Below are 24,810 nucleotides of genomic sequence, written 5' to 3'. Positions count from 1 at the left end.
TGGAACTCACACCTAAAGACTGGAACTCAGACCTAAAGACTGGAACTCAAACCTAAAGACTGGAACTCAGGCCTAAAGACTGGAACTCAAACCTAAAGACTGGAACTCAGGCCCAAAGACTGGAACTCAAACCTAAAGACTGGAACTCAAACCTAAAGACTGGAACTCAAACCTAAAGACTGGAACTCAGGCCTAAAGACTGGAACTCAAACCTAAAGACTGGAACTCAGGCCTAAAGACTGGAACTCAACCTAAAGACTGGAACTCAGGCCTCCAGGGTAAAAATCACCTGTTTTTAGACCTCACTGACTGTTAAACAGTTGGACAATAAGCTTTTCCACACGAGTTCCACCTGATTCCATCACAGGGTGGGTTTTTGGGGGCCTTTTTAATAAAACCATTTCAATTTCATTTGATTTTGGTGAGCTCAGCTTTACGTGTGTCAGGGAATAAAATCCACTGATGACAAAAATAAAAGTGAAATACCCACTTGGTTTGTTTCAAAAATAATCAGTTAAGTAGGGCACAGAGAGAATGGGAGTTTAGTGGGAACAGAGGTGTGCTTCTTATATTCTTTATGCTTTCTGCTGGGCCTACTATAAGCCCACAATCCCATTTTGTGCAGTACAAGAATTTAAAATTAAAATAGAGTTTAGCTGTATTTGTATCACAGTCTATGCTCATCTTTCATCCACAGCTGAACTAAATTGCTTTTTTTTTAGGATTCTCACCTTCTCCTTACGTGGAATTTGAATTGAGTGGAATTTCCTTTTGCATTATTGAGCTAGGTTCATGCTGGTTCATGAGTTTATGATCCCTACTTTATAGCTTAACATGGAGAATAAAGATTCCTATGTACACTTATAATCCGGGGTGTTCACATTCAGCAGTGTCATACCTGCAGTGTAATGTCAGTTACTGTCTTTGGCTTGTAGGTGAGCTTCTGCTCACTGAAAGGGTTCAGACTGTATAAACCTGAATTGATGAGGTTTTCAAGCTGTCAGGTGGCCTTCCCAGGAAGGCATGATCTGCATCCTGGGTGGCGAAAGAAAGTTTTGAAGCAAAGATCCTGGCTGAGGTGAAAGGGACCACGTTCTAAAAGAAGGTCAGATGTTGTGATTTGGCTCTTGGATTTGGCCCCTCACTGATGGCAGTTAGAGCTGTTGGCACACAGCTCATTAATAATGCCTTAATGCTTATTCACACAGAAAGCAACATGAAAACATGGCAACTTTTACAGCAAAAAGATACAATATAAGATAAAAGAGCCACATTTGCTGTTTCCAGGTGTTTCCACCTGGATCTCACAGTTCGGAAGATAGCACCTGCTGACTGAACCCACCATTTTTTTAATAAGCAGCTGTGAATCTGAGAGAAGATAGAAAATCAGTCAGAGCCATCACACAAAAATTAGCCATAACCAGTACAACCGTTTGGAGGGTCCTGAAGAAGAAAGTCACCACTGGTGTTCTAAGTAACGGGTGTGGAACAGATAGACCGAGGAACCCAACAGCAGCTGATGACAGAAACTTTGTAGTGACATCATCAATAACCTCCAGAGGTCAGCAGTGAGGGGATCACAATCTGCTGTTCACAGGAGACTTCATGAACAAAAGTACAGAAGCTTTGTGAGGTTAAAACACCTGGAAACATCTGGACACAAAAGTTCATGTTGCTCTCGTATCCAATTCATCTTTTAATGTCAAACCACAATGTTTTATATATTCAGATTCATAGAATGCCAAAGTATATGTCATTTAAAACATCTTACCAAGGAACGCAGAAGGTGATACTGTGCCGTTACTGCGAGAAACCATGACACTGATGCCAGTCTCCACAAATGGAACAGAAAACTCTACGACCTCTGACCTCTCTTCATTAATGGTGAGTGAGCCGATGGCCATGTCTGCCCTGTTGGAAACCACCTGGAAAACAGAGCATCTGAAGTTAAACTCAAAGAACTGCAAAAACTCTGGATACAAAGTAAAAAAGAATCAAGACAAAAACAACACATTCACTCAAACCTGAAGCAAATAACTTTGAATAGCCCATAAGAACAGTGCATGCAGAGGTCTGGGTATGGAAGCAAGCAGTTTTTATAGTCTGTGTGCAGGAACACAGGAGAACTGTTCTACCTCAGTTCTGGGCCATCTTTGTGTCTATTTGCTCACTGTATACCAGAATATCAATTGCAACACTATAACAAACTTCAAGGTTTTTCCCTCAACTACTACAAACCAAGACAACCTGATTTAAGTTGATGTGCTGGGACAAAACTGAAACAAGTCCATGTCCTGGATGAAAGAAGCTCCTTTTGCTGAACAGCACCTGTCACTACCCACTGCCCAGTTCCTACGCACTCATCACCGCAGGTGAGAGTAGGAACGTAGCTCAACTTGTAAATTGACAGCTTTGCTTTCACGCTCAGCTTTCTCTTCACAAGAGATCATTACAACACCAATCTGTCCATCAGTCTCCTGCTCCTCTTTCCCCTCAAACCACCCCATTGTCAGCTGGAGGTCACCACCTGATAAGACCAAGAGAACCACATCATCTGCAGAAAAAGAAACAGCAATGAGAGCCTGAGACCACTGAGTCTGAAAGGGGGGATGCTGCCTCTTGGCTTAGCACTCGCCATGTAGCAGGATCAGTTTTCCTTTTTATGAGAGTTTTATAACCAGGACTCATCCCAGTTGTCTCAGGTCGATCTGGTGATGTCTCCAGTGTTCTGATAACTTCCAGTCTGGAACATTCCCATAATGAAGCCTCTCTTTTTTAAAACGACTGACTGAGTACTGTGAGTGTTTTGACTGGGGTCCCATGGGACCCCAAAACAGTTGTATTTTTAAAAAAGCACTACTGAAAATATGCCTAATTACAGTTTGAACAAACAACCTATAAGTCTGCTTCACAACACTTTTGCTGAAAGTTAACTGCAGGATTCTTTTGCTGTGACTTGCAACATTAAATTGTGCTGTGGTCTTCCACACAGCTCCTCTGGCAGCTGTAAACGAGGCTCAGGTGGACATAAGGTGAAGAAGAGAGGGAATTCACAGCCCTGTTGGTGTTTCACCTGGCAGGTAACAGAGGTTACTTGACTGCAGAAGAGGGACTGTGGAGGTTAAAGGAGCTGGCTGTGGACCAGAAGTTCATTAGTCAGTCCTGGCCTGGCACCAAAAGTCTGTGAAAGACAAAAGACTCTGCAGTCTCTCAGCAGACACACCTGAGACGTTTTTCATCGGGCTCCTAAAGTAAGCTGCTCTAAAATGTTCCTCCTCTTTACCTCTGAAAATCCAAAGTATGGATTGATACATTGTTACACTGCAGTTCCCAGCTGTCACCTGTGAACTGGAGAATAACAGCACTGCAGTCTGAAAATTCTGCATGTGGGACTCTTTTTGCAGTATACTGATACATATTTGGAAAATGACACATTTTTTGTAATTGTAACAACCAAAGAGGATTGTAGTTATTAGTGATGGTGTTTAGGAATCCCAAACATTTTACAGTCACCCTCAGTTACTGATGTTGTTCAGACATGTCTGTAATGAAGGCATTAATGACTAAATGCTAAACATTTCACTGAAAATGATAGTATAATAACTGCTAAGGATATGCAGCAAATCAACAGCTGCAATAATGAAAGTTTGTTAAACCAAGTTAATGTTATTGGAAGTTATTGTTCCTGCACAGTCAGCTCATCCATAACCACCCTGTTAAAGATGGATGTATAGATTATCTATAACATACTGGCGGCAGGGTTGTTATTGTAGTTCTCCTACTATAAAAATAATAATAATAATACCATGCTCTGAATTACAGTGCATAGCTGGAGTTCCTTCATTTTACAACAGACAAACTTTGATTGCTGTAAACTTATTATATAGTTTTCTTCTGCTATAACTTAGTTCCAGTACTGATCAGCTGTCTGTGAGTTATCTGTTGACAAAGAGATAAAATGTTTTTTTTATGTATTTTCTATAATACGCTATTATCATATTATTATCATGTGGTTTGCTAATAAAGTACTGGATCCAAATGGATAGTCCTCAAAAATAAAGTCCAAAGTCAGCGTCACACCTGGTGCATTTAGCTGTCTGAAGTACTTCCAATGATTTTAACATCACTCCCAGAACCTAATTAAAAATGTGTTACAGTATTTTGTAGCTAAGAGGAAATATTCATAGAAGCACAGAAAAAGTGACTGAAAAGAAACAAAAAATCAATCAATAACTTAGGTTATGCATACTGGGACAGATAATATGCTTTAGCAATATGAGATTGAGCCCATGGTTTGGATACGTGCAGGCAGAAACTGTTAAACCACTAAAGTTTGTTTCTGTGGGGAAAAACTCTGGAAATGCCATAAAGTGAACTTCTACAAGAGTCTGATGACGCACAGGTTTACACTTTTCACAACATGTCATTGGTTCTTCTCTGCCTGATCAATCGCTCCATGGTAATCACTCCATTTAATTCAACTTGTTAATTTCAGATTTTTGAATACAGCGAGGTCTGAAAGCAACACCTGTGGCACTTCTGTTCAGGAAGTGCTTCACTGCTGCATAGACTTCATGCTGCGAACAAAAAATTATTATACCAGAGTGATTCACGGTAAAGGGTGGGAAAAAACCCCAAGAATGTAGGAAATTACTGGCTGATTGGGAAGCATTCAGTGAAGAAGGCCAAAAAAAAAAAGAAAAAGGATTCTGATAGAAATGATGACAAATAGCAAAAACGTCCAACTATGAAGGCTTTCACTCAGCAGCAAGGGCACTGAGGTTTGCTGATGCGTGATCATACACATTTGTCTTGGTGATATGTAACTTTTTCAGGATACGAGAGGTGTTTAGTTAAAGTATTTCAATAGCAGCACACACGAGGAAAAGGACAAACACACAAAAAAGTGCTTTGTTGCTTATTTTCAACAGAATTGGTATCACAGGGAAAAACAGTTTTCATATGGGCTGAGATGTCCCTGTGCACATGTGTTTGTCTGCTGAGATAATTAGGCAGCTTAATGAGTTACTTAGCAAAGCTGAGCAAGAGGCAGCTGGGATACAAGAAAGAAAGGAGAAGGGGGAGGTGTGTGTGTGTGTGTGTGTGTGGGGGGGGGGGGGGGGGGGGGGGGGCACCTGTATCTCTGAGGCTCTGAGAATGAATGTATACATAGCCTGTCCTCATAATGTCTTCACATGCTAATACTTGGTAGAGGCCATTAGACTCACATTGTAACACACTGGATACTCCTTTATCATACACCAGATTACCAACAGTGTTCACTCGTCTGCCTTCACACACACATGAACCTGAGTAACATCAGTCTTAATCCAGAGGCTTTAATATGATGTGGGCCCACCCTTTGCAGCTATAACAGCTTCAACTCTTCTGGGAAGTCTTTCCACAGGTTTAGGAGTGTTTATGGGAATTTCTGTCCATTCTTCCAGAAGCACATCTGTGAGGTCAGACACTGATGTTGGAGAGAAGGCCTGGCTCACAGTCTGCTCTAATCCATCCCAAAGGTGTTCTATCAGGCTGAGGTCAGGACTCTGTGCAGGCCAGTCAAGTTCTTCCACACCAAACTGGCTCATCCATGTCTTTATGGAGCTGCTTTGTGCACTGGTGTGCAGTCATGTTGGAACAGGAAGGGGCCATCCCCAAACTGTTCCCACACAGTTGGAGCATCAAACTGTCCCAAATGTCTTGGTATGCTGAAGCATTAAGAGTTCCTTTGACTGGAACTAAGGTGCCGAGCCCAACTCCTGAACACCCCCACACCATAACCCCCCCTCCATCAAACTTTACACTTGGCACAATGCAGTCAGACAGGTACTGTTCACTGAGCTCCTGAGAGCGAGCCATTCTTTCACTAATGTTTGTAGAAGCAGTCTGCATTTCTAGGTGCTTGGTTTATACACCTGTGGCCTTGGAAGAGACTGGAACATCTGAATTCAATGATTTGGAGGGTGAGTGAATGCTTTTGCCAATATAATGTGTTTTTTAAACAGTCACAGTAGTCCAACAGTGTCAATAGTGTCTGAAAAAGACACCATGAGACTGCAGGAAAAAGTGTTGTCACTGCGATATTCCTGGCAATACAGGAATGTATTTGGAACATTGTCAAATGGGATAACATGTGTTACTAGGTGTTGCACAAACTGGCAGAGTCAATGCCGGATTGAGTGCATGCTCACGCAAAAGACATGCAATCTTCAACCTTTGAACGAGTGCATACCAGAAATTTATGACTTTCTCCAAAAATGTCTTCATTTTAATGATGTAAAACCGCCCTCACAAAGCCAGAAGTCCACACACACAAACACACACAGACTGTGATCATTTGCATCCCCATGTTTAACTCCATGTTAAACCAACTTCATTAATCCAGCCACCACAGGGGGATTGGCACCACAGAAACACCATGGTATCTGCCAACACACACACGGTCATGTTCAAGCAATCTCACAGTCTGGGTTGCCCCCCCCCCCAGCTTCTCCAGCACTAATCTTTTTGACAGACTCCCTCCATATTTTCTCTCTGCTTCTTCGATTCAGGTCCAATCCACTCTCTCGGTGGGTCACGTTTTAAAGGATTTGAGGCAGGATAAAAAGAATTTCACAGGAGCCCTCGAATCAAACCCCCTCTTTGTAAACACAACAAAAGAAAGAAAACAGAAAAGGGAAAACGATGGAGCTACAGCACAGGGAAAAAGGAGAATTAAAACATAACTACATTATCTTATACACACACACACACAAAAAAGGGTCATGGTGCTGAATTTTAGAACACGCTCCCAGAGGAGACGCAGTGTGCACGCTGCATCTTCTCCCAGCTGAACACACATTTTCATGAGCTTCCACTTTGTCTCTCCCCATGCTGCATTTTGTCAGAGTGACGGGAGTTTGATACCAGCTCTTCAGTGATGTGTTCAGTACAAACATCGTGGAACAGGACATAAATAGCTTTGCTAAGCACCAGAAATAAAGGCAAATGCATGGGTTATTACACAATAAACACTTTGATGCTTTGTTTAAAATGAATAAAGCATCACATTTATTAACTGCATCAACGACATACCAAGTGCACAACCCTCACTCAAAAGACTAAGGCTCAACCCACAGACACAGATTAGGCAAAAACACATTTTAGTGGGTCGGTAAAAGAATTTGGTTGGTGAAACTCACTGTGGATGTTTTTGTAGTAGAGACATTTTCTTCTTAATCAATTATACAATACCCTACACTGATTATATTACAATTATGCTACAACTGCTCGTGATTTTCTTTGAAGTTAAATTTGCCACAATGATACAACTTACATATTTATTACCTCCATCATGGAGGTAATGTTTTTGGGAGCGTTTGTTTGCGTGTCATTCTGTCTGTAAACACGATAGCTCAAAAAGTTTTGAGTGAATTCTGATCAAACTCAGCAGGGGTGTATATGGGGGTCATTATAACAACCCATTAAAATGTGGCTCACATCCACCGAGGTCTTCAAGGTCAACTTCATGATTTATTGGGCAAAAAGCCTCATAACTTATAACTCTGATTCTTACAAGTGTGCTGTGTATTGTCAACATATAGAACATATATAAAAATTAATAATATCATGTCACATTTGACCTCTGACCTCTCCTTCAAGTTCAAGGTCACAGTGATGATAATGCCATATGGAGCTATTTTAAACCATGTTTGTTCGTGCATACAGGGCATGTAGGGAATGATACACGGGAATTCTAAGTATCGGGTTATTTTGGACCTCTGACCTCTGTTATATTTAAAACTCTGCTTAAAATTCTGCTGCCTTTGACTGTATTGGTAACATTTAGTAAATGACACTGTTATATGGGGATTTGAAATATCACATTATCCAAATGTCATGTCACCTTTGACCTCTGACGTCACTTTCACGTTTCCCATCTGCCTTTCTTTCAAGTTCACCTCAAAATATTCTTTACCTTTAAAGAAAGGATTGTCAAAGAGAGAGAATGAATCCACACGAATAAAGAATAAACAGTAATTACCTGTCACCGCTGTCCTGCCATGCTGGCGCCCCCTTTTACACAGATGTTGTCAAAACATCTGCTGCCGACTTAAAGGCAGAACAAGCACGGCCCCATCCTCCCCGGCACACAGTTGTACAAATAAAAGGCTGTACAGAAGGGGTTTAGGAGGCTCACCTCTCCCACCATGCCGTTCCACTCCCCATCAATGTTTTTCCCATGCCTCCCATTTGTCACCAGGTAAAGGTCATAGGTGAAGCCTACAATCTTGGCGAGGCGCTTTAGGACGTCGATGCAGAACCCTTTACAGCAGTGCTTCATGGGCCTAACGCCGTCGATCACCAAACTGAGGAGATGATGTGAGAAAAGACAGAAGGGTGACATAATGAATACACGTCCTTAAAAACATGTCAGATTTTTTTCAGGGTCACTCCGACCAAAACGAGGTGCTTGTCTGTTAAAGAAATTGAAAAAGAAAAAATGAGCTTGTTAGAAAATGAACATATGTTCTCCCCCTGAGGTGCTCATAACAGAGGAAGAACTAAAGGCTGAGGAAAGAGAGGAAGGTATGAATTATTACCAGGGGACTGTGAGTGGATCGATACTGACAGTCTGGGCTGTTGTGTATGGGGAAGCAATGCGCGAGAGGTCAGATAGTTCAGGAGGAAAAAGTGCCGCATTATTAAAATGGAAATAAACTCCATTTTGTGCACTTAGATCCAATCTAAGGAAACAAATTTCCCACAAAGACCTTCAAACGTCTCTTTTCAGCCAGGCTTCATACTGCAAATACTTTACCAGAGCATCATGGGCATCATCGTGCACATATGGGAATGCAAGTACATTTAGATGTCTATCAGTCAAGTGGCTTCTGTGTCCTCCATCAGCTCTTCATAGCACGTGGCGGCTGATGGTCCTTCAGTCACTCAGCCTCTTGGCTCTGTTAGCTAACAATGCAGAATGTGCTTTTGGCAGTTTTTAAGTTAAAAGTCTGACGTTGAAATGTTTAAGTGCTCTTTACATTTGTATAGAGCTGCAGGACAAATACGTCTGAATGGACAGACAGTGTGAAATTTGGTATTTGTTTTTTTATTGATTCATCTGTAAATGTCTGTGACCAGTTTCTTGTCTTAATAAACATTATAGAAATACATTTTACACACTTGCTTACTTCCTAACGAGGAATGGAGGAAATTATTTAGAGTTTTTATTAATGTTTTTACTAATTCAGTTAAAGAAATAAGATAATAAAATTGAATAAATGTTTTCATATATATATATATATATATACCGTATTTTCCGGAGTATAAGTCGCACTTTTTTTCATAGTTTGGCTGGGGGTGCGACCTATACTCCGGAGCGACGTATATGTGACATTTATAACACATGAACCAAAATACTCCAGCCACTTGACATCTCCGTGAACTGCAGCTTTAAGGCAGTCTTGCGTAACCTGTGGGCGCAGTGGATGATGGACGGAGAGCACAGCTTAACAGCAACTGGGAGAATGCGCCACCCAACTTTCCTGGAAGTCATTGGATGGATCAAGAAAACATGGGCTTCAGTGACAAACCATCCTGTTGGGATTCAGAAAGGCTGGAATAATTGGAACTGCAGCTGACGACGAGTCTGACTAACGCGACACAGAAGAGGAAGCGGCGCTTCGTCTACGGAGTGTACGGAATTGTTTAGAAGTGACACCGAGGATGAAGAATTCAATGGATTGATGGTTTGAATAACTTGTTAGTATGTTCTTTATGCTATGGTTATCTGAATAACTTAATGTTACGTTAACATACCGAACACGTGTTCGTTGTGCGTCATGTAGCTGAATGTGCTACGTTAGCATAACGTAGGCGTAACCGTGTTCGTCCTGTTCTTTAATCCATTATTATTTTAAATTGCCGTTCAAGATGGAATTTCTGCTCTGAGTCTCAGATTCTATCACCCCCCCCCCCCCCCAAAAAAGTGCGACTTATAGTCCAGTGCGACCTATAAATGTTTTTTTCTTCTTTATTATGCATTTTTTGGCTGGTGCGACCTATACTCCGGAGCGACGTATAGTCCGAAAAATACGGTACACACCACATGCTGTGGTTGCAGTTTAGATGCTGTCTAGCAAACAGATGCATGACATCACAATGTTCTGGGGCGGCGTAGGAGCAGTACAACAAGCTTCATATTGATTTGTGCAGCTAGAATAAATAAGTAAATGGTGCTTAACACATGTATCACATTATTGCTGATTCCCAATGATGGTAGCTTCACAAACAAAAACAGGTTCAAGGACTGAACATCTAGAGAACTGTAGCGTCTTCATCTTTGCAGTCCCACGGGCACAGCTATGGATTATTATGTTTTGTGTTCAAGCCATTTAACACAGGTGATGTGACACTGATAAAGCAAGAAATGTTTTGGGGGAAAAACGTAGTTTTACGTTTAGTGCCTGGTTATGCTCGGGTGATATTTATTGTGTTTATTTTATTCAGCACTGAGCAAATAAAACGTGACCTTGGTGGTGAGTAATAAAAGAACAAAAATAAAAAGAGCAAGAAGAAAGCAGGTAAACATGTATAAGGGAAAGTAATAAGTCAAAGTGGGCTGATTAGCAAAAGAGCAAACTTGTCTCTCAGCCAGAATAATTGATGGAGGATGAATTTTGTTCCCTCTCTCTCAGCCCGGCCGTACGCTGACAGGAAGGAAGCTTATCTGGGACAGACAAGGAGCAGCGCACAGTCACAGACATGCTCAATTTCTGTCAGTCTGTCTGTGTCTGTCTGCCTCAAATGAAACTTAATTGTAGGACAAGAAAAGATTAACCTCCTTTTGCTTTGCTCTCTCCATCATGATTCTATTGAAAAGCTGTAAACCCATGGTTTTAAAACACAAACTTTAATCTGATACCAAATAACTAATAATGGGGGGGGGGGGGGGGGGGGGGGGGTGCTGTGACACAAATGCATTTCCTCAAATTCAGCCGAGATAATGAAGTATTTTGTGATGCTTTAATCTACTGATCCCAGCAGCAAAGCTTTTCTTTAAAGCCTTTTTCTGTATGTTCACGGCACCTGGAGATGATAAAGATTTACTGTCTTCTTCTCAGATGCGAGGCCAGACAACTCAATTTCTCCGGGGATTAGGACACAGGACCTCGTGGTTTTCAGGATGGTTTTTATCTAACAACTTTTTGAAACTTCTTTCCCATTTTCTACCAGGGTTTACCAGCTGATAAGAAGTCTGGGAGGAAGCACTTATTATGTACTAAAGCAGCTGCTGTTGTAACACTCCTGCTATATTCTTAGAACACTATAGATGGATCAATTTTCTATCTGTTTCTCTCAGCTTATGGCCAGACTACAGGTCATCTTCCCTTGCCACCTATTTCCAACTGTTACAGAAACATATTGCAATTCCATCTATTTTTGTTTTCACAGCAGTTATTATTATTTCATATTTTTATTTGTGACTCTTATACCTCCATTGTCTCTCAGTGAGTCAAAGCCCAGAAATGACTGGTCATCACTGCAGGTGAAGAAAGTGTGGATGTGGCACACTAATGTTGTTTAATCAATTTTCTGTAGCAGCATAGAGATGCTAATGTTCAGGCTAAAAAGGATGCTTAGGTGTTAAGAATAAACCTTAAATTAGGCGAAGAAGGTGCGCGAGTACGATTGAATGGTTTTGCAGATTATTTTCTGATACTGACCTGAAATCATACCATCTTAAGCTGTTTTTACACATGCACGGCAACTATAATTTTTCACATTAGCAGATGGAGCAGTATGTGAGAATACAAATAAAAACAGTAAAACTGAATCTGGAGCCAAATATCTGCTGTTGTATGCTACATGTGAGGAAGGGTTCTCTCGATGGTCTCCTGATGTCGTCTGAAGTTCATGTCTGGAACAGCGAGACGCTTGTTACTGTACTGCATTGTATTACTGTAGGGTCTTTACCCGCAGTACAAAGCCCCATGAGGCGACTATTTGTTGTGATTTGATGCTATATAAATAAAATTGAAGTGAATTGAATACTTGAATAATTTTTGCCATCCAGTGACAATGAATGCAACATTTGAAGAGTTTTGCTCTGTCGTGAGCCTGGGGGGTTGGCCCAGTGCACCTTATGTTCTGTGAGTTGTTGAGTTATGTATAAGGATTTTAGTTACCATAGTTTTGTGTTTAGTTATTTGTGGTTAGTTCCTGTTTCCCATGGTCTGTGTCCAGAGAGAGTTCATGTTTTGTATGGCATGCCAGCAATAAAACCTGCATGTAAAGTACACGGTTCCTGAGTTCTGCATTTGGGGTCCTCCATCCTGCCTGCACAGCGGCACTCCCTGACACGCTCACTGTTTGTTCTGCGGGCGGGGCGGCTGTGGATTACCTGGAGTTAACTGGCATGCGGCAGGGTACAGAGTCCCGGATGCAGGAGCCAGTGCCTGGGTCAGCAGGCTCCACTATGACAAAGGGCCTCTCCTCCAGTGTGACCACTCGAAGGTGTTGGGAGTCATCCAGGGGCTTCAAGAAGGAGCCATAGCGAGACCAGGGGTGATACCGAAGTCGCAGGTGTCCATTCTCCCACCAGCCAACCTGTGCAGCATACAAACCCACAATCAGCTCATCACAGTTCAGGCAGACGTATCCGGTCATGGAAGATTTATGAGTTTTAAGAGACAATGCAATGTATTTAGAAACTGTAGAAGACTACTCTGAGCTTCCTGATGTTCTTCATTCATGTCATCTCTAAGCCTGAGACTGGGAATCCTATATTCCTATGAATCCACAATCTGATTCTTTACAGACACTACCCAGAGCTAATGAGCAGTCCAAACTTGGACTGACTGAGAATTTAAAAGCTCTGCCTTCCAGCGTTGCTCCTTTCTCACTATAACAGTGTGGGTTAACACCTGCATTAGTGCTGGTTTATCTCACGCTGTATTTTACCACTGTCACTAGTGAACAAGTTCTCATGATAATCCCACTTTTCCACATTTCTCCCAAAAAACTATGGTCTTAGACTTGGGGGGGGGGGGGGTTATCACATCCTATTTGCACTCACATGCAAACTGCCTTAGTGTGAACTGAAGGTGGAGGGCCTACACCACCTTAATGTTCCAACAGTGTGAACCTTCATGTTTTCTGTTGAACTATCTAATGATAGAAAACGTTCTGCAGTAAAGTCTGTCTTAAAATTAGAAGGGCATATCTGGTGCATGATATTTCCTTCCAGTCCTTGCAAGCACAGAGAAGCAGCTATTCACTGTGTTTATTTGAGATCCTGCATGCCAGTTGAGTCCTCGCTGACAGTCTTTGAGTTCTTTTTTTCTCTCTTTTTGCTCAGACTGTGTGTATTTGCTGAATTTCAGAATGAGTTTGTCTTGGCATTATGGCCAGTTCATTAATGAGAGCCTTACACACTGTTTCCAGAGAGACAGACATGTAAAACCTACAGTATGCATTCGGGATGGCACGATACCACTTTTTTTGGTCCGGTACCAATACCGATATTTTATCTGCTGATACCGATACAAATCCGATCTTTTTAAAAAAAAGAAACAAAAAACAATTGATTTCAAATGCCTGGATACATTTTACATACGTCAGCAGTCTCACAACAAAATCAAAATATATTAGTTGTCCCACATACAAGACTAAGAACCAGGGAGGGACAGAGCTTTTTAGGCAGTGGTGCCAAAGCTCTGGAACCGTTTACCACTCCAGCTCCATTTAGCTGACTCTGTGGAGTCTTAAAAATACAGTTGAAAACCTTTCTGTTTAACCAGGCTTTCTGTTGACTTTATTTTATTCTTTTTCTTTTAATATGGTAATGTCACGTTTTTACATGGTGTTTTATCTGTTTTTTCAGGTTTTTGTGACATTGTGTTTTAATTATTGTACAGCACTTTGTGACTTTTTGTCTGTGAAAAGCACTATATAAATAAACTTTACTTACTTACAACAATCGCTCTTTCACCTGAGTCCTGTTGCTCCTATGTGAGAAGGTGATGCACTGGCTTATGGTATGTTGCAAATTTCAGTAGGGCTGCAACTATCACTTAATTTAGCAATCGAGTATTCAATAAATTATACCATCAATTACCCGAGTAACTGGATAAGAAATACTTTTTTTCATATTAGCAGTTCATCTGCATATTTTAACTTCCGTACTGCAGTTTTTCCCTGTGTGAAACAAACAGGGTGGATGGAGCAGCTACAAAGTTCTCTTTTCTTCACTTACTGATCAGCTGGTTGATGAAGGACCTCCAGCTGTTTCCCAGTAAAGGTTTAATGGAGGTTACTGGGAGAAAACTTTCTTCCGCTCCATCTGAGCTCACCGGCTCCGCCGCTTTGCTGTTGTGTTATCAGTGTTTATGTTGAAAAACTGGGGGATACGTGAGCGTAATCTTGTAATGCTTTATATTCACAAGCATTCTCCTAAATACATTTCTACTGCAGGTCTATATTTAGTCACAAATCAGGGATTAAAGTATCAAAATATTTTGATGGGGAAGGGATCCTTGCGGTACCGAACAATCACTGGCGCTCTAGCAATATGTCCAGGAGCTGAAGTAGAGAAAAAAATAGCAGCTGAAATTCTCAGCACAGCGAGCACAACACACAAACACGCAGAGAGCGGTGGAGGCGGAAAACATGATCCACTCAGTGTCGAAGGGAATCCGTCGCAGCGACGGAGAACAGAGGGGGTTATTTCCTGATCCACTCCATTCCAGTAGGTGGCGGTAATGCAGCTCTAAGCTGGTTTGGTCAACCGCAAACCCACAAGAAGACGGAGACCTGTAATGCAGCTGATCGGATTGCATTTTTTATTTCTTTCCGATATCCGATCCAGTAATTTAGGCCAGGATCGGTATTGGACTGATACCGATACTGAATATCGGCTCGGCCTAGTATGCATACACCATCTCATGTTGGTTAGTACATTGCTCCATCCCTCATTGGGTGCAGTGGGCTCATATTTGTGGTAGAATATTGTCATTACTGAAATGAACTGGCTGCATCTTTGTTTAAAAATGAGCTGAAACTAGAAATGGATCCCAGCAACAATTATAAAAGTCATTAGTGGTCTAATGCAGCATTACACCACTAGATGACACTGCAATAAGCACAATGTCTAAAAACTGTTGAATCAAATCTTGTGTCTGATAGTTCTGTGGGAGCGTCGAGGGGTGAGCACGATCCAATCACCATATTGGACTCTATTGGATATTTTGACCACTTGAGACAACGCAGTAAGCAAAAGCACCTTAGACATTAGTGCTTACAGCAGCACTTCCATATTTTTAGGATCACCAAATAGAGTCGACTGTGTCCTGCTGAAACTCACGGCCCCCTCTTCACTGTCTGAGGCGCCATGTTCAGAATCAGCACTCTGGCAGATATTGTCTGAAAGAACCGTTGCTTTTGTAGTCACTGCACCCAAAATGCTTTGTAGGCTCAGTAATCATACAGAGCATTGATTTCTGCCCTTCTCCTGTCCATAATTTGACACCCCAAAAAAGCCTTTCACAATCAATGACTTAGAATATTTGATTTTCTTTATATTTTTTCTTCTGCTCAGTCTCTCACACACCCACACACACACACACACACACACACACACACACTGTTCTATTTACTATAAAACAAATGGCTGCTGCTGCAGCTGCAAAGGTAAAACTCATCTATCTGGGAACTAGAAGACCTTTTTCATTCACAGACCAAACACTCAGTGATGAGAACAGCAACTGCAAAGACTGCTGCAGACTAAATCACTGTCACAACCGTCTGCATCTACAAGGTTTAAATCAATATGAATAAATCTGGCAGAGTTAAAGTAACAGTTTTGTATTCTTTGGAAAGTATATTTTAAAACAATATAATAAAAAAAAAACATCCTCTAAGTTTATTATTTGCAGCCTCTTAGTTTAATATGCCAACAGATTTATGTATGAATGTTATATTAAAATACAACTATGTGCATTAGGCTGTGACTTCACCTTCATAAAGTCTTCGGGGGGAGAATGATAAGGGTCACAGTGATGTCAGTGAGTTCGGCTTCAGTTCAGACTTCAGTGTGAACAAACAGAAACCACGTTACAAACTGGCCAATGAGCTTATAGGAAGGAACAAACTAATGGAGCTGGACTGAAGACATTGATCTTTATTAAATACGATGTAAAACCAATTTGCTAACTTGCTTGAGTGTCGTTTAAATGGTGTAGGAGATCCTGAAAACACAGTTTAACTGATTGTGTTGTTAAATCGCACATCTTTGCTTATATACTGATTCTGTTCATTCCCTGTGACAGGCTTGAAACCTTCAGTGTAAATTGTAAGATTGTAGTTATTTTGTGAACGTTACCTTTTGGTTCTGTCATTATTTTGGTGGAATGGACACGGTCCTAGACTCTGTGGTTTTTACAAATGATGTCTCCCATCCATAGAACAGGCAAACCGTTTTAATAAAAACAGCCCTTTGTGTCCTTCAATGCTAAACAGACCCGACTCGAATATTAAAAAAAAAGTCAGGGACAGATGGATTCTTTGCCTAAAGCTACAACCAGGATACAGCCTCTGCTCACTTAATAGTTGCTGTAGGTCTGGCAGCCATTTTACGGAAAGCAAAGCACTGATGGACATGCATTCATCCACGCAACTCTTGCCAGCAGTGGATTCATAAACTTCTATTAAGTGATGTTGCCTCTCTTTTTCTCTGCTGGGCTGCCGTGCGTGCAAAACAGCTGTAAATTGTAGTAATCAAGCCCTCCAAGCAAGCTCCAATGAGACCGGCCTCTGAGCAAAATCATTTATAAAGCTGCAACAACAGAACACTTCTGAAAGCATGATAAATTATGGTGTCAACACCATGAAGCTTGATTAAAGAGCAATTTAATTAAATATATTCTGATACATAAAGAATTCAAAACAAGACACCTCAGACATCTATCAACATGTCTGTTCAGTATTCAGTGTCTGGATCCAGCTGCAACGAGGCTCTGCCAATATCTGACTCAAACAGGAGTCGCTGTATTTTTTAATTCTCATCAAATATGAAAACGGGAGTTCAATAAGCACAGGTGAGCATCCGTGGGCAGACACAGCCTTAGAACGTATCAAAGAGGAACAATGGCACAGATTATCAAAAATTAGACTGCAAACTGTAGGTTTTAAAAACCTACCCATACTAATAAGCTGCTTGATCTAATACAAGCATCAGATCATGTCTGACCTGTGGAGACTACGTGTTTGATCCGTGCAACAACACTCATTACTTTCTCACTAGTTTTCTAGTCTTATTGCCATCCCACTTAGTCTGCATATTATTTTGAAAATTTATGAATTAAAATCGTATTTTCAGAGTATCTTCCCTCCATGCATGAGAGTGCATGCTTTAAAGCCCACTCTGAAAGCCTGGTCTCTTGCAATGTACTTTCTGAATCACTGTAATCGATTCACAACTCTTATTGAGCCCACAGTGCAGATCATTGTGGTCGCCCTGTGTTGTGAGGTTGTATAACTCTTATCGCACTTTTAAACTCAACTGAAATTGAATTAAAGTTTGTGTGGTTTGGGGTTGTAGCTCTCTTGTGGCATTGATTACAAAGGTAGTCAGCTTTCTGGTTTTATTTGCTCATTGAGCCAGTTTATTCTCCCCTGTTTATGCTGCTCTCAAAGAACAAACAAATGCAACATGACTTGCTGTACTGTTGCATCACCCAACACCTAACTTCATAAAATTTACAGGAGATGTTCAAAAGCTCATATGAAATAAGGCTTTGTTGACAACTAAACATCCAAAATAAAACAATGAAAGAATCCTTTCATTTTCAATGTAATTTGTACTGGAGTGCAAATTAGACAACATTATAATCAGTTGTGGAAATATAACATAAGACAGTGGAAACAACAGTGCTCTGTGGTACTTATGAAACTACTTACTTATAGAAAAATAGCAGAAAGACTGGATGTCAGATAGTTCATCCAAAATCACTGTTTGGTCGATTTTAGGCACCAAAACCATTATTAGCAGTAAGGAAAAGACTGAATTTTGTTTTAAAATACAAATTTTCACATTTAAAACCAGTGTTTTATTATGTCCATCCCTCCATCCATCCATCCTTTCTTTCTTTCTCTCTGGCAGAGCCTCATTAGTTGAACATGGGGACACAAGTGTATCTACCCCTGTTTGCCACCTCTCACCTCTCCTTCTCCAGGATACTAGTTCTAGAACATGAGCTGTGCATTGAAAGGCGCCCAACTATACCTAGTCCATATCTATCAACCACACACACACACACACACACACACACACACACACACACACACACACACACACACACACACGCTTTCCCCAACAGAGCAGTGAGGTTCCATGTTCTAAGAACCAGTTTCAGCAGCAAGGGTCAGACTGAAAGGCCTCTGGTTCTCATCAGTGCTCAATCCACATATCACCCAATAGGTTCTGGGTGGTCAGTCCATAAGAGGACTAGCTCATTGGGGCTGAGCTCAGGGGACCCCTTGGGCCTTCCAAGGAGCCCCTCCCCTTGGCCTGGCCTCCAGTATACTTCCCCCCAGGGAAGGTAATGTGGACCACTGCTTTCTTCTTCATGGGGGTCTTCTCAATCACAATTTGTCTCGCCCCTCACCAAGGACCAATTTCTCCATGATAAGGTGAGAGTTTATGTATTTGTATGTCTTTACATGACAACAATTGACAATAACATCCTAATGAGGTTGTAGGTGGACACGGCACGAACTGGCAATATTTATGAAATGTTATGATAACTGTTAACAGATACAGTACCTGCTGGGCTAATAACAGCTGTTTTCCACCACCATGGCTTTGGTTGGTACAGGAAAAGGTTAGGACAGCTAAAGTTCTCCCAAACATATTAAAGAGAGGACGGCATTACAAACTATAGAAAATATGTTCTTTACCTGAAAATTAGACCAAATGCTTACCTCTGTTTTCTGACTAGGCAGATATAGCCTTATTTCTCTCTATGACCATTGCAGCCAGTTTGTTGGCTGGCATAAAATTGCTTTGCTCTGCAAATATGCTTCATGATTCATTTGAGGAAAGGTTACTTCAGTGAACATTTTTGGACAGATGAAGTTTGAGATAATGACTGGGTGGTTTGGGTCAACCACTGGTCTCTAAGAGAGTTTGACTTCTTGTACCCTGTTTAGCCATTAATCCATCCTTATAACAAAAGACCCTGGCCTTTGCCCATTTAAATTTCTGCCTGCAAATAACAGACTGATAATAGAGTCAAACAGTTCATTTTATTAAAACTTTACTTACTTTACTTCATCCTTCAGGGCTGCAGTGGGGTCTATAAAAACTGGGAAAGTTGAACTTTCTGAGAGTTTGGAGAAAACGCCTTCATTAAGCTACCTTATGTTATTTTAAAACATATTCGCTATATGCAAAAGAAAAATGCTGAATGGTTTTGCATGTGTCACAATTTTATAACTAGCATTTTGGCAGTTTTTTTTCATCAATATGTTATTAACATGTTTGCATGTTAATAACATCTGAAAATACAGAACTGAATTGTGTTTGTGTCCACCATAAATTTCAGTCCACTTACCAGTTTTGTAACTCTATTATTTAGTGTGAGGGTTTTTGTACCAGCATGAAAACAAATAGTGAGATTGAAGCAACATTTTACATCTTAGTGCTGGAAAACCACAGTAATGAGTTACACGCAGAAACCGTGCACACAAATACAACCACTATTAGCATTATGTACAATAATGTCATCAACTGCTATACAAATAAGCCAGATCATATGCAAAGCTTAGTGTAAAATAACTAAAAGATGTTAAAAAATCCTCTGCAGCTATACTGGGGATTTTCTCTACAAATAACATGAACATAAGATATGAAAGAGCAGCCAAACAGTCGCCTCTGAGAGCATTGGTGCAGCATAAACTCTTATCTGTCAGCTTTTCTGCTTGCTGTAGCCACCTTTTTTTTCTTTCTAATTTATCTTTCTCAAGAGCATGGAAAACAAGTCAGTACCCCATCTCCTCTGTCAGCATGTCAGCCTTCATTCAGCAAAAATTTAATACAGTAAAGGTGAGATGCTTCAGAAAAAGGCAGAAGATCGTCCTGATTCCTGCAGATGGAGCAGCACTTCAGTTTGCTGCCTCTTAGTGCCAGGCAGAACCGTAAATCTCCACTGTAGTGTCAGGTTAACTATTGCCAGGGGACAGAAGAAATACAGAGCTCAAGAAAGCAAAGAGGCAAAAATAAGTGCCCCTTGTTCAGCAACTACCAAGCAATATTTTCATTGATCTGAATATTGCTCCAAGGCTTCTGCAAAACAAGATTGGGGTCAATTTCAGATCATAGCATGCATGATGTATAAAACTCGACAGACCCCCTTCACCCCCACCCCAAAACACCACCATTCAGTCTGAGGGGTTTTTTAGACCTCAGAATTTCACACACATCCAGAGAGAGAAACATAATGCAGTATTGTCAAGTTAATTTGTTTTATCAAGAATGTGGGCAAGTATAGAGGAAGGCTCAGATCACATATTTACCATGACACACAAAGAAGGAGTGAGACTGGTGACCAAAGAACAGCAAAATGAGAATGTACAACTGAATCTGACATCAAAAGAGCAAAATCTTTCATTTGTTCTCTCTGCCTCCACACGTTCCTGCTGCCTCCTTCATGATTTGTTCATATTCGACAGTTTCGTTCACTATAACATTCATATGTTCCATAACCAGTACAATACAATGAAGACTGAATTTTGTAGAAATAATCTGAAATCATTTTTATGTCACTACACATGCTAATTTAGTTCAATCTGTTGCTAAAAAGTGTAAATGTGGTGACAGAAATGTAACCGTCCTCCTTCATAGATTCTCTGAAAGGTTTTAGCTAACTATACTCACACTGCGTTTTTTCCTGAAAAGTTATAAAACCTTTGGTCATGAATGCCTGGATAACTGGGTTAGTTTGTGTCACTGATAACCACTGGGTAATCTTACACCCTAACCCAGAGCTTCAGCAGAAAAGTGGTGCGAGACTCCATCAATCTACAGTCAAGTGAAAAGAAAGTGTGGTTGGTGGTGTGGCTGCAGGGGACAGGGTGGTGAAGTGGGTTCATGGGGGGGATGTTGAATATCTCTCCCTGCACAATAGTACACTGGAGGGTGGAGAAGGAGGCTGAAGCTGGCTGGGCAGTTATACAAAACAGTGATTGATGCACAAGTGTTGTGAAATAGATGAACATGCAGTATAAAGAACTTTGTGGTCTTGTCCATGTGCTGGAGGTTCAATAGTGGCAGTCTTGCTACAGAAAGTTTTCACAGGGCTTTATCCTGTACATCCATGCTACCTTTATATGAATCCAAAGGTAACTAGCAGCAAGTGTGACCACCTGTATAAACGTAGACATTTGCGGGTCTGGAGCATTCAGATGTGTGTTAACACAGAGTGGCTGTCTCTGCAGATTCACCCCAGAGTCACACTGTACAATGCTCAGAGAAACTAAAAACCTAAGAGCTACACCACAGGCTCCACAGGCCTTGGTTAACATGCTAGATGTGAAAGTTGATGAAAGTATAAAAGACTGAATAAGTATGGGTTGTATAGAAGGGTTGCCAGGAGAAAGCCTCTTATTTCTAAAAAGAACAGCTTGAGTTTGCAAAGTTGCATCTGAACAAACCACAGGAGTTCTGGAACAATGTGCTTTGGACAGACGAGACCAAAGGGGAGACAAAATGCACAGCATCGTATTTGGAAAAAACAAAATGCAGCATATCAGCAGAAACTCTTCATACCAACTGTCAAACACTGTGGTGGGGGGGTGATAACTTTGGCTTTTGCAGCCTCTGGACCCGGGCACCCTGCTGTCACCGAGTCAACCACCAACTCCTCTGTATACCAAAGTATTCTAGAGTCAAATGTGAGGCCATCTGTCCGGCAGCTAAAGCTCAGCCAAAACTGTGTCATGGAACAGGACAACGATCCCAAACACAGCAGCAAATCTGCAGCAGAACAGCTGAGAAGGAAAAGGATGGAGGTGCTGCGGTGCCCCCGTCAAAGTCCAAACCTTAGCCTGACTTAAAAGTTGTGGTGGCACTTCAGGAAAGCTGTGTATAAATGAATGCCTGCAAGCTTCAATAAACTGAAGCAACACTGTAATAACAGATGGGTCAATATTCCTCCCTCATGATGTCAGAGACATAAATTCAATGAAATTTTCCTCTTAAATTACAATACTGGCAGCTGGATTTACCAGCCATTAAAAATACTATGCTTTATGTACTTTCTAGTCCGTATTACTTTTACAATATTATCTGTCAGCTGTTTAGATGCTATTGTGCTATTATTTTAATGTTGATAGTAAAATTTACAGGTTTTGGCTGCAGTTTTGTAAATGAACTCTACATCAGAATCCTGCCAAATATTCCTGTTCCTAATGTGACCTCCATGAAGAGCTGAGTGCTGTGAAGTAAATGCAAGTCTTTGTATAAAGTATAACAGGTTATCATATTAGTCATAATTCTCCATACTAATGCTGCACAGACACATAAAATCAGCATTTAAATAAAAAACACTATTGCTATATAAAACATTTTGTATTTTACATTAAAAATGTGCAGTACATGTAACTTAGTACTACTGTTTTTCCTCAATGACGTGTATTTACAGTATTTACCTGTGCTCACGTGCTCCTCATATACTCCTTAAATCATTTGAGGAGCCAACCTTAAATATCGTTTAGTGCTGCAGTAATAGGAAAAAGTTTTGTGCTGTAGACAGGTAAAGAGTGTGTGTGTGTGTGTGTGTGTGTGCGTGTGTGTGTGTGTGTGTGTGCGTGTGTGTGTGTATGTGTGTGTGCGTGTGTGTGTGTGTGTGTGTGTGCACTTTTCCTTTTAAAAGGATTTTCCTTTCAGGTCATCATCCTCAGAATTAGGGGCCTTGAGTCTGCACTTGCCAGTGAACATATTGAATGTTAAAAGGTCAGAAGCAAATGGAAACAGTGGAACAGAACAAAAAGGTTTCCTTGTTTTTCTCAGGTGGAAGGAAATCTTGAAGCATTGAAAGTACCCACAGAGAGAAGACCTTGGATTTGTTAGCATTACTGTGCAACTGCTACACGTGGCCCCTGACGGCAAAGCTATTGGACTGTGTGTTAGCACTTACTAACAAGGCTGACAGACCCAGACAGGAGCAGAAAGACAGAAGGGAGGGGGCAGAGGAGAGATCTAGTATGGGAGGGAAGGAAGGAGGGGGAGGGAAGAGCTATAGGCGGTGAGAGAGCATAAAAGGTGAAATTGAGCAGTGATGAGTTAGCATGTTTGATGGGGTGTGAAATTGTGGTTAGCCTATCTAGTTGATGTGTTATGGTAATTAGAGCCAATTTGCACAGATGTGTACTGACCTCCTCCCAGCCTCTCCCGTTAGAGTAGGAGATAACATCAAGCAGCGGATTGGACAAGTAGCCATCACTGTTGAACGAGTAGTCCCGCCCACCAATGGATATATTGGTGAAGTACCTGCAACAGAGATTGGAGAGCAGATGATGTTTTTTATTAATTCTTTCTATTTAACCTATAATATAGGATCAATTTCAGGTCAGGTTTCTCAAAATTTTGAGTTAATAACTGGAAATTTTGAGTTATGGATGGCAAAGAACAATTTTCTTAGTGGTGGAAACAAGCTTCCATAGCTTTGGAATTTTCAGCACACAACCATATTTCTTCTAACAGACTCTACTAGGAATAGCAGAGACACTGAGCAATGTCTGCTCTTTTTATTAGAGAGAAATAAAGAAGCAAAGAAAAAGTCCAGAAAAAAAAGAATCAAGTAATCAAAGCTGTGAAGGTAAAGCCAGGACCTCCACTGCAGGGAACAGACATCGGGAAATCTGTCCTAGGGACACATTTCTAAGAGGAAATCACTGAGACCACGAGGTGAAACAAAGACAAGGGGAGGTGAGGCTCAGGAGGGGAGGGGAGATGAAGCTGTAACTTTGCTAAAATGTTTGCCCAATTTCATCTACAACAGCAGGAGGCCTGCAGAAGGAAAATACGAGAGTAAGCATTGAAGGATTGGAGCACACTTTTAATACTGGAAAAGAAGCAAGTAACATCAGTGCAAAACAGAGATATGAGAGAGAAAGAGAGGGCTCTGCCTTTGATGTTTGTAATGAAACATCTACCCTAAAAGCACCTGGAAAAGAGCACATCAAAGCATCCTAATGAAGCCATCCTGCATGCTCGCAAACACAACCAAGCTCACTGAAAGAAAACCTTAACTCAACTTAGACTTAATCAACTGTAATCGGCTGCAGGAACCAGAAATGCCCACTGCAGGAGCCAGCTCAAAAAGTGATATATGATAGTGACTAAACAGCCAGTGGCCCAACACATGAACTACATGGAAGAAAGTAAGTGGTGCACTGCTGCCTCACAGCAAGAAGGTCCTTGGTTCGACTTTTCTCCAGGTACTCTGGTTTCCTCCCACAGGTTAAAGACAGGCAGTCAGTGGGGTTAGGTTAGCTGGGGATGCTAAGTTGCCCACAGGTGTGAGTGGTTGTCTGTCTCTGTGTTAGCCCTGCGACAGCCTGGCGATCTGTACAGGGTGTACCCTGCCTCTCACCCTATGACAGCTGGGATAGGCTCCAGCCCCCACCCCCATCCCACCCCTCCAGCTGATCAGAATGCTTGAACTAGGAACCTGTGAGGTCAAAGTGCTAATCACTGCATCGTCTCGAAGTAAGAAGGTATTTGGTGGAATCCACTTTTCAGGTTTTCAGTTTTTTCTGTGTTTT

The 24,810-nt window shown here is 41.2% G+C and overlaps 1 protein-coding gene across 1 annotated transcript in view; it reads right to left on the bottom strand.

Annotated features, from left to right (window-relative positions):
• The window catches only part of grin2da (glutamate receptor, ionotropic, N-methyl D-aspartate 2D, a), a 185,973-nt gene that overhangs the window by 62,722 nt on the left and 98,441 nt on the right, over nt 1–24,810 (bottom strand). The window contains exons 6-9 of the mRNA XM_030741133.1: nt 23,419–23,533; nt 12,389–12,594; nt 8,183–8,351; nt 1,772–1,925 (exon numbers count right to left, since the gene is read on the bottom strand). Coding sequence (XP_030596993.1) covers nt 1,772–1,925; nt 8,183–8,351; nt 12,389–12,594; nt 23,419–23,533 — 644 coding nt within the window. The remainder of the gene's footprint in view (nt 1–1,771; nt 1,926–8,182; nt 8,352–12,388; nt 12,595–23,418; nt 23,534–24,810) is intronic.

Source organism: Archocentrus centrarchus, chromosome 11, assembly GCF_007364275.1.
Source record: "Archocentrus centrarchus isolate MPI-CPG fArcCen1 chromosome 11, fArcCen1, whole genome shotgun sequence".
Taxonomy (NCBI): Eukaryota; Metazoa; Chordata; class Actinopteri; order Cichliformes; family Cichlidae; genus Archocentrus; species Archocentrus centrarchus.
Note: the sequence above shows the minus strand (reverse complement) of the source record. Positions and strands in the feature narration are given on the sequence as shown.